Here is a 10967-nt window from a genome sequence, read left to right as displayed (position 1 = left end):
AAGCCAGGATTCAGACACGGCAAGGACATCAGGGTTGGCAGAGTGTGCTAAAGCAGTGAGTAAAACAAACTTAGGGAGGAGGCTTCTGATGTTGACATGCATGAAACCAAGGCCTTTTCGATCACAGAAGTCAACAAATGAGGGTGCCTGGGGACATGCAGGGCCTGGGTTTACCTCCACATCACCCGCGGAACAAAGGAGGAGTAGTATGAGGGTGCGGCTAAAGGCTATCAAAACTGGTCGCCTAGAGTGTTGGGGACAAAGAATAAAAGTAGCAGAATTCTGGGCATGATAGAATATATACAGGGCACAATGCGCAGACAGGGGTATGGTGGGGTGCGGGTACATCGGAGCCCAGGCACTGGGTGATGATAAGAGAGGTTGAATCTCTGAACATGTTGGATGTAATGGGTGAGGTCACCGCATGTGTGGGAGGTGGGACAAAGGAGGTATCAGAGGTATGAAGAGTGGAACTCCATTGTAAACTAAAACAATGATAACTAACCTGAACAACAGTATACAAGGCATATTGACATTTGAGAGAGACATACAGCGAGGCATAAAGTAATCAAAGGTGTTGATTGGGAGAGCTAGCTAAAATAACAGGTGAGACAACAACAGCTAATCAGCTAACACAACAACAGCAGGTAAAATGGCGATGACTAGGCAGAGAGGGTCGGATTAACTACACACAGAGCCTGAGTTCGCGGCTGGGGCCGACAGATAAATAAATAAACAGAATGGAGTACCATGGACAGTCCAGCAGGCATCAGCTACTGTATGTAGCCAAGTGATCATAGTGTCCATGGGGCAGCAGTAGATGGAACACGTTAGCAGGCGACAAGGCGTTTAAAGTTAGTAGCCCTCCGACGGAGGCCAGTTGAAGGCACAGCGGATGGAGTATTCGTCGGCAGACCAGTAGTGGTGGTGCGGCGGGGCGCCGTGTCGACAGAGAATCCAAGCCTGATGGCGAAAAGAGGTATTGTAGAATTTTGTTTGCTGGCCGGGAGATGCGCCTGGCTCACAGCTAACTGGTGCTAGCTTCGTGGCAGTGGCGTTAGCCACTATAGCCAATCGGTAGCAGCGGTGATCCGGTGACAAGGTCCAGAGTTTACAGCAAGGATCCGGTGGAGTATCGGGCTCTAGCCGTGTATGAGTGGGGTTCGGGTGAACAGCTGAGTAGGCCGGGAGGTTGGCCTCAGGGATAGCTTCGGTACTGGGTGCCACGGTGAGCTAGCTAGCTGCAAGCTGTGAGCTAGCTAGCTGCAAGCTAGCTGTGAAGATCACAAGTAGTGGTCCAGGGATTACGGCAGGAATCCGGATTTGTTGTGGAGAGACAGTCCGATACTAGTAGACTGGCGAGTATTATCCAGACTAAGAACAGGGCTGGTATCTGTGCAGAAGGTAAAAGCCGCTAGCAGTGGCTAACAATGACTGAATAGCTAATTAGCTGGTTAGCTTCTGGAGGTTCTTGAATGTGTTCTAAAATTAAAAAATAATAGCGATACCGTATCACATTGGGTGAGGCAGGTTACCGGAAGGTAAAATCGAATTAAAAATCGAAAAGAGATTGCAAATAAAATTGAAGTATATATACAAAAAATACGAAAAATACGGAAGTACACGAGACACGAACAAAACACGTCTTCACTGCTACGCCATCTTGGTCACTAGAAACATAGCCTGGATTTGAACCAGGGTGTCTGTAGTGACACCTTTAACACTGAGATGTAAGTCAAATCAAATCAAATCAAATTTTATTTTTCACATACACATGGTTATCAGATGTTAATGCGAGTGTAGCGAAATGCTTGTGCTTCTAGTTCTGACAATGCAGTGATAACCAACAAGTAATCTAACTAACAATTCCAAAACTACTGTCTTATACACAGTGTAAGGGGATAAAGAATATGTACATAAGGATATATGAATGAGTGATGGTACAGGGCAGGTAATCAAGCCTACCACTGTTGTGTCGTCCTCAAACTTGATGATTGAGTTGGAGGCGTGCGTGGCCACGCAGTCGTGGGTGAACAGGGAGTACAGGAGAGGGCTCAGAACGCACCCTTGTGGGGCCCCCGTGTTGAGGATCAGCGGGGAGGAGATGTTGTTGCCTACCCTCACCACCTGGGGGCGGCCCGTCAGGAAGTCCAGTACCCAGTTGCACAGGGCGGGGTCGAGACCCAGGGTCTTGAGCTTGATGACGAGCTTGGAGGGTACTATGGTGTTGAATGCCGAGCTGTAGTCGATGAACAGCATTCTCACATAGGTATTCCTCTTGTCCAGGTGGGTTAGGGCAGTGTGCAGTGTGGTTGAGATTGCATCGTCTGTGGACCTATTTGGGCGGTAAGCAAATTGGAGTGGGTCTAGGGTGTCAGGTAGGGTGGAGGTGATATGGTCCTTGACAAGTCTTTCAAAGCACTTCATGATGACGGAAGTGAGTGCTACGGGGCGGTAGTCGTTTAGCTCAGTTACCTTAGCTTTCTTGGGAACAGGAACAATGGTGGCCCTCTTGAAACATGTGGGAACAGCAGACTGGTATAGGGATTGATTGAATATGTCCGTAAACACACCGGCCAGCTGCTCTGCGCATGCTCTGAGGGCGCGGCTGAGGATGCCGTCTGGGCCTGCAGCCTTGCGAGGGTTAACACGTTTAAATGTCTTACTCACCTCGGCTGCAGTGAAGGAGAGACCGCATGTTTTCGTTGCAGGCCGTGTCAGTGGCACTGTATTGTCCTCAAAGCGGGCAAAAAAGTTATTTAGTCTGCCTGGGAGCAAGACATCCTGGTCCGTGACTGGGCTGGGTTTCTTCTTGTAGTCCGTGATTGACTGTAGACCCTGCCACATGCCTCTTGTGTCTGAGCCGTTGAATTGAGATTCTACTTTGTCTCTGTACTGACGCTTAGCTTGTTTAATAGCCTTGCGGAGGGAATAGCTGCATTGTTTATATTCGGACATGTTACCAGACACCTTGCCCTGATTAAAAGCAGTGGTTCGCGCTTTCAGTTTCACGCGAATGCTGCCATCAATCCACGGTTTCTGGTTTGGGAATGTTTTTATCGTTGCTATGGGAACGACATCTACGACGCACGTTCTAATGAACTCGCACACAGAATCAGCATATTCGTCAATATTTCCATCTGACGCAATACGAAACATGTCCCAGTCCACGTGATGGAAGCAGTCTTGGAGTGTGGAGTCAGCTTGGTCTGACCAGCGTTGGACAGACCTCAGCGTGGGAGCCTCTTGTTTTAGCTTCTGCCTGTAGGCAGGGATCAGCAAAATGGAGTCGTGGTCAGCTTTTCCGAAAGGGGGGCGGGGCAGGGCCTTATATGCGTCGCGGAAGTTAGAGTAACAATGATCCAAGGTTTTACCACCCCTGGTTGCGCAATCGATATGCTGATAAAATTTAGGGAGTCTTGTTTTCAGATTAGCTTTGTTAAAATCCCCAGCTACAATGAATGCAGCCTCCGGATAAATGGTTTCCAGTTTGCAAAGAGTTAAATAAAGTTCGTTCAGAGCCATCAATGTGTCTGCTTGGGGGGGAATATATACGGCTGTGATTATAATCGAAGAGAATTCTCTTGGAAGATAATGCGGTCTACATTTGATTGTGAGGAATTCTAAATCAGGTGAACAGAAGGATTTGAGTTCCTGTATGTTTCCTTCATCACACCATGTCTCGTTAGTCATGAGGCATACGCCCCCACCCCTCTTCTTACCAGAAAGATGTCTATTTCTGTCGGCGCGATGCATGGAGAAACCCGTTGGCTGCACCGCATCGGATAGCGTCTTCCCAGTGAGCCATGTTTCCGTGAAGCAGAGGACGTTACAGTCTCTGATGTCCCTCTGGAATGCTACCATTGCTCGGATTTCATCAACCTTGTTGTCAAGAGACTGGACATTGGCAAGAAGAATGCTAGGTTGCGGCCAAACCTTGAGTGGCCAATGCAGAGCAGCGGCCACACGCTCAAACGCAGAGAAATAGGAATCAACTTCCGACTCCCGAAATGGAGGGACTAAAGCAATATTTTTGTGAGCGTGATGGATGGCAGGAGTGCATGATGCAGGGTAATCTGGTGCCTTCTAGCGCCGGGGGAAGGGAAGAGCGGGAGCAGACGTGACAGTACCCCTCCCTCTTGGGACGTCACCCGGTGTCCACCTGGGCAAACCGGACAAGACATGGGCGCTGGGCAAGCCGGTTGGGGTGTGAAAACCCGACGAACCGGCAGGAGCGTGAGAGACTGGCGATCCGGCCGAGGCATGGGAGCCTGCCGATGCGGCTGAGGCAAGACGCCTGTTGATCCCGCTGAAGAAGCCCTGAGATCCTGCTCAGCGTGGCGTGGGATGGAAACCTGCCGAGCCAACCGAGGCAACGAAACCTCTCGAGCCAGCCAGGGCGTGGAAGCCCGACGGGCTGGCTGAGGTACCCCCGGTTACATCAGCAGCGGAATCCACCCTGACGTCACAAACAAAACACTCCTGGACCGGTTGGGCACACAAAAACTGACGATCTGGCTGAGGCCCGACGTGTGATGGGCACCCTCCGAGCCAACCGGGGCAAGGAAACCTCTCGAACCAGCTAAGGCATGGAAGCCCGACGAGCTGGCTAGGCATCCCCGGGTCCATCGATGGCGACCCAGAGCCGCTGCCACCATTCCAACCGGAACGCCAGTACTCCCCGATGCTTCGTATGTTGGCTGCTGCATTCTGTCATGCGGAATGACGCTGGAGAGACGAAGCAGGTACAGGGAGTAACATTTAATAAATGACGGACATATAACAAGACAGGCACAGTGTCAGCAAACAGAAACTAAGACAAGAAACAATCAATGCAGCAGCAAGGAACAGAGCAAGGGAACAGACATATATAGGGGAGGAAATGAACATGTGATAAGTGAGTCCGGGTGAGGCCAATCACGCTGATGCTAGTGACATGGGAAGGCAGGTGTGCGTGATGGATGGCAGGAGTGCGTGATGCAGGGTAATCTGGCGCCCTCAAGCTCCAGGGGAAGGGAAGAGCTGGAGCAGACGTGACACTATTCACATCGACAGGGCTGTAGTGGAGTGGGTTGAGAGTTTCAAGTTTCTTGGTGTCAACATCACCAACAAACTAATCATGGTTCAAACACACCAAGAATGTCATGAAGAAGGCCTTTTCCCCCTCAGAAAACTGATAAGATTTGACATGTGTCCCTAGATCCTCAAAAAGTTCTACAGCTGCACCATCGAGAGAATCCTGACCGGTTGCATCACCGCCTGGTATAGCAACTGCTCTGTATCTGACCGTAAGGCGCTACATAGGGTAATGCATAAAGCCCAGTATATCACTGGGGCCTACATGTACAAATTTCCTTGAATAACCTGTACCCCCGTACATTGACTCGGTACTGGTACCCCCCTGTATATAGCCTCATTATTGTTATTTTGTGTTACTTTTTCTTACATTGTTTTACTTTAGTTTATTTAGTAAATATTTTCTTAACTTTATTTCTTGAACTGCATTTTTAGTTAGGGCTAGGCATCCTGCTAGTTGGACAACTTCCAGTGAAACTGGAGGGCGAACATTTAAAATAAATATTCATAAAAATGATGGATATTAAACATTTAGGTACATACAAGTGTCTTATATCGGTTGAAAGGTTAAATTGTTTTTAATCTAACTGCGCTGTCCGAGTTACAGTAGCCATTACAGCGAAAGCATGCCATGCGATTGTTTGAGGATGGCGCCCCACATCAAAATAATTATCCACTGGCACAGGTTTCATAAATTCACAAATAGCGATTAAATATTCACTTACTATTTGAAAATCTTCCTCTGATTTGTCATCCAAAGGGTCCCAGCTATAACGTGTAGGGTCGTTTTGTTAGATAAAATCCTTCTTTATATGCCAAAAAGTCAGTTAAGTTGGCAACATCGATTTGAGTAATCCACTTGTTCAACATGCAGAGAAAGCAATCTGAAGTCATAATACGTTTCTATTTACTTCTCAGATAATCAGATAATCTCAGATGTCTTTTTTATTTTACTAGGCAAGTCAGTCAAGAACAATTTCTTATTTTCAATGACGGCCTAGGAACAGTGGGTTAACTGTTCAGGGGCAGAACGACAGATTCGTACCTTGTCAGCTCAGGGGTTTGAACTTGCAACCTTCCGGTTACTAGTCCAACGCTCTAACCACTAGGCTACCCTGCCGCCCCGTCTTATGGAAAGAAGTATACATTAATTTAAAAGACTGTGTCCCTGTACTATAACGGATCTTTCTTATTAGTTTCTTATTCGTTTTTGAAGTTACAAGCCTGAAAACTTGAACATAGACTGCTGACATCCTGTGGAAGCCATAGGAATTGCATCCTGGGAGCTAGGATTCAGTATGCCCCTATACTTTCCATTGTAAGAGCATGGGCTCTCAAAAAAAAATCTGGTTGGCTTTTCTTTGGATTTTCTCCTACCATATCTATTGTATTATATTATCCTACATTATTTTAAAAATGTCTTCAAATAACTTCAAAGTGTTTTCTTTCCAATGGTACCAATTATATGCATATCCTGGCTTTAGGGCCTGAGCAACAGGCAGTTTACTTTGGGCACATCACATGTCAGGCAGAAATTGAGAAAAAAGGGCCTAGCCCTAAGAAGATTAAAGGATTTAAGTAAGCATTGCACGGTAAGGTTGTATACCTGTTGTATTCGGGACATGTGAGAAATATGATTTGATTTGATATAGCCATATAGCTAGCTACGTTTTTAAGAGAGATCATTTCAATTGGCATCTCTCACCCTGTTTTTAGTTACAGGTGGGCTTATGAGTTGTGTTCCACTTTTACTGGGGATAGCTTTATTTGTGACCTATGTACAAATTAGAATTGTGCAATAGCAGAGCATAAGAGAATTGCCACATCAATGTTACACTGAATGAATTAGTTAAGTTATGAGTTATTGTTATTGAATGTTATATTCCAATGTTATTACTTATATTCCATTCCAATATTATATTCCAATAAAAAAACAATTCTGAATTAAAAACTATTGAAAACCTTTTTATCCTGAATGTCATTTTAAAAACTGTTGTGATTTAAAATATTGTATTATTCAATTAATATGTAGTGTAATTGTACATAATGGATTGTATGGAAAAGGAACAACAGTATGTGCAGGTGAATTAAAAATATCCTCATAGTACGGATAATAATGGTGCATGCAATGTCGTGCGAATGTTGCTTTTTTGAATCGGCAATTAGACATTGTTCTGAGGGGGGGCTAGTTACCCCACGAGTACCCTAACGGTCATAAACTCCATCATCTAATGGCGTGCATTTGCAGTGCAAACCCGCAGATCATGAGTGGGTGGAAACTGCGATATTAATCCGCTGATCCCTGTGCCATTGAAAAAACAATACCGGTAATCTCCCTAAATAGATCCATTATGAACTCATAAAGCAATATGGCAAAAATCTGAATTATTTTGTCGTTGCTATCTAGCTGCAATTTATGTATGCCGTTCGTTGAATGCATCGACCTAATTTGAGTGGTTCTCAGAATCCACATCCAGAATTAAAAGACGTCCCGCCCCTTTTCCTGCTCATGTAACGTGCAAACTCACTGTCACTCACTTTGGTTGCCTAGTACCCTCCCGGCATCCAACTAGAGTGTGCCATGCCCACGGTTTTCAACAGAAACCCAACGATCTGCTAATAAATGGAACTGCTAGTTGCTAGCGAGGCCATCAATACGCATTTTGTTTTCTGTTTATTTAACTAGCGGCTGTGTTTTCATGGGAAATGTATTAGCAAGCTAACGTCAGATAGCGCGATAACTGCGCCAAAAATGATGCGAGATTCAATCGAATGTTGCACTGCTAGCTAGTCAGCCAAAACTGACTGGGGAATGGTCATTGCTCAGTTTGCCAGCATCACAGCTCTGACACATCACGAAGCCGTTCAGCTATCGAGACATAACGCTGGAAACTAGCTAGCGTTTAGTTGGATAGAAAAAGGAGGACGAGCATTTGCTGGGAAGTGGTGACTGTGCCATTGCAAGACTGGCCATATGGATGCGTTGCCTTTGTGTGCATTTTATTGACAATTGTGGCTTGGCTCTAGCTAGGGGGCGGACAGGGCTGAGAAGGCGGACAGTTGGCTACGTTAGCTAACTAGCTTGTTGGATGTCGCGACAGTGCAGTTAGCCCCGTTCGTTGTGTCAGGCCAAGGACCAGGGGACGCACGAACCCAAGTCAGTGAACAGGGAGTATCGCAATCAAGGCGGGTAATAGGGATAGTTAGCTAGCTAGCTAGTTGTCCAACTAGCTAGCTAACGTGAGAAATCTAAACAAGGCTTGAAGCGCGCATCAACGGAGAGAGGCCCTCAACACACCCCCTCGCACCGACACTGCCCCCTCTTCACCGATCCTCCCGTGATTTGCTGAGATCTGTACACGGGTGAAGTCGGACAGTTCTCGGTTGGGGACAACTTGACAGCGAGGCCCCTAGCTCCCCTCCCCCATCCAAGACCCCTCAGTCCACCTCCTCGCCAGACATTAGAAGCGAGGATCGGGATATTAGATACCTAGCTAAAGTTAACCCAACCAGCTAGTGCATTCTAACCCGCGGGCTGCCAAAACCAGGAGGGATGACTTTGGAGTCGATGATGGCTTGCTGCCTGAGCGAAGAGGCGAAGGAATCGAAACGAATCAATGCGGAGATAGACAAACAACTCCGGCGAGACAAGCGGGACTCGAGGAGAGAACTGAAATTGCTCCTTCTCGGTAACGCAAACTGTCATCCATATTTTGGTGTTTCTTTGAACCATAGGTAGCTAGTTGCCGTTTTGTGAAATATCAATTTAGTTAACTAGATAGGTTAGCTAGCTAGCTTCAGGCCTCCACCCCCCCCCAAGTGAACTAGCTAGATGTCTAATGTTAGCTAACTAGTCAATATGTATTAGTTAGTTCACGTTAGCTAGCTAGATATGTGTTTGGTTAGCAAACGAGTTTGTTAGCTAGTCAGATGGGTAGGTAGCTAGCTACCTTCTGTTGCTAGCTAAATCACCAAGACACTTGGCCAACATCTTGGCACTTTAGCTGTTGGTGCTACTAGTGCTTGCTAACCAACTAGCTACTTAACGTTGGCATCTAGCTATTTGCTGTCATTGCTTGCTTGCTAACTAACTATCTTGCTTACCATCCACTCACCCCTGGTTTAACTAGTCAATTAGTCTATGAACGGTTAGTTAGCTAAGTGCTAGGCTTCAATTTAATTCTTAGAACGGGGGAATGGTCCATAATCAAATCAAGTGGTTATGCTAACTATGTATTATTAGATGAGTAACGTTAGTGTCGCCATATTGTTATATCTGCTGACTAGTACTGAATCCAAGTTCTACTACCACTAATACTATTACTTCAAGGACTGGAGAGGTCCATTTCAGAATGAATCTGATGGTGAAAAGAATTTAAGCATATATGGTCATGTTAATGGTACTGTATTGCAGAAAACAGATCCCTCCCTGCTGTTTTTATGTTAACCCCAGCCCCAATAAATGATCCATTGGAAGGTGATAGATTGTAACAGTTGCACTGCTAAATAAAGAGTACAGGTGAGCTGAAATGGATGTCTTGCACACCCTATAGCTTGGCCTAGGCTCTATTTATTTTACCTTTATTTAACTAGGCAAGTCAGTTAAGAACACATTTTTATTTTCAACGACAGCCTAGGAACAGTGCAGGTTAACTGCCTGTTCAGGGGCAGAATGACATATTTGTACCTTGTCAGCTCAGGGATATGAACTTGCAACCTTTCGGTTACTAGTCCAACGCTCTAACCACTAGGCTACCCTGCCTAGGAAAGAGTTCTGGTGTGCTCTCTGAATTAAATGTGTATATATATGAAACATTGGGTGCAGCTTCTCAACATCAGTCAGAAGCATGTAGATACTTGTGTGTGTGTGTGTGTGTGTGTCTGTATATGTGTGTCTGCTTTTACAGACCACCTGGCAGTAGAAGTTGTCCTAAGACACTGGTCTCTAGGATCAGTTTGGCATTCCTAAATCCTAACCTTAGCCACAGGAGAAAAATAACTGGCCTTAGATTGCCAGTGTCTACCAGTCTTTTAGATGTAAAAAATAGCATTGTGTTTCTATTGGACAAGTTCATTTTGGGTAGTAGACTAGCTCTGTTTCAGAAACGTTTGCTCCCGTTTCACACTTACAAAACATATCCCAGGTTGTCTGACACGTGTGATTGCCCCTCTCTCCAGTCGTTTCCTTGTGGACCTTGGCTCAGTTCTGAGAAGTAGGCCAAACCACACAGAGACACACTATTCTATTGTAGGCTATTTCGTCATTTTTACAATTTTTATCACACTCTATCCTACTGTATTGTATTTTTGACTTGAACCTGTGGGGAGCATATTAGGCCTAGGTCACGAAGAAGAAAATTATATCTTTCACACGGAACAAAAAAAATATTAACACAACATGTAAAGTGTTTGTCCCATGTTTCATGAGCTGAAATAAAAGATCCCCAAAATGTTTCATACGCACAAAAAGGTTATTTCTCTCATTCTGTGCACAAATTTGTTTGCATCTCTGTTAGTGACTATTTCTCTTTTTGCCAAGATAATCCATCCACCTGACAGGTGTGGCATATCAAGAAGCAAATTAAACGGCAGGATCATTACACAGGTGCACCTTGTGCTGGGGGCAATAAAAGGCCACTAAGATGTGCAGTTTTCTCACACAATGCCACAGATGTCTCAAGTTTTGAGTGTTCAGTTGGCATGCTGACTGAAGGAATGTCCACCAGAGCTATTGCTAGAGAATTTAATATTAATTTCCATACCATAAGCCGCCTTCAATGTCGTTTTGGAGAATTTGGCATCACATCCAACCGGCCTCACAACTGCAGACCATGTGTAACCACGCAAGCCGAGGACCTCCTCATCCGGCTTATTCAGCCACCTGGACAGCT

General features: G+C 45.6%; 1 protein-coding gene across 2 annotated transcripts in view; it reads left to right on the top strand.

The window, feature by feature from the left end:
* Positions 1–7632: 7632 nt before the first annotated feature.
* The window catches only part of LOC127916701 (guanine nucleotide-binding protein subunit alpha-11-like), a 37589-nt gene continuing 34254 nt past the window's right edge, over positions 7633–10967 (top strand). The window contains exon 1 of one of the 2 annotated variants that reach the window (XM_052499372.1): positions 7633–8765. In XM_052499372.1, the coding sequence (XP_052355332.1) occupies positions 8630–8765 (136 nt within the window). In that variant the 5' untranslated portion in view covers positions 7633–8629. The remainder of the gene's footprint in view (positions 8766–10967) is intronic. The other variant, XM_052499373.1, reaches the window with a different exon arrangement.

Source organism: Oncorhynchus keta, chromosome 37, assembly GCF_023373465.1.
Source record: "Oncorhynchus keta strain PuntledgeMale-10-30-2019 chromosome 37, Oket_V2, whole genome shotgun sequence".
NCBI classification, from domain to species: Eukaryota; Metazoa; Chordata; class Actinopteri; order Salmoniformes; family Salmonidae; genus Oncorhynchus; species Oncorhynchus keta.
The sequence above is the reverse complement of the archived record's forward strand: the minus strand, read 5'-3'. Positions and strand labels throughout refer to the sequence as shown.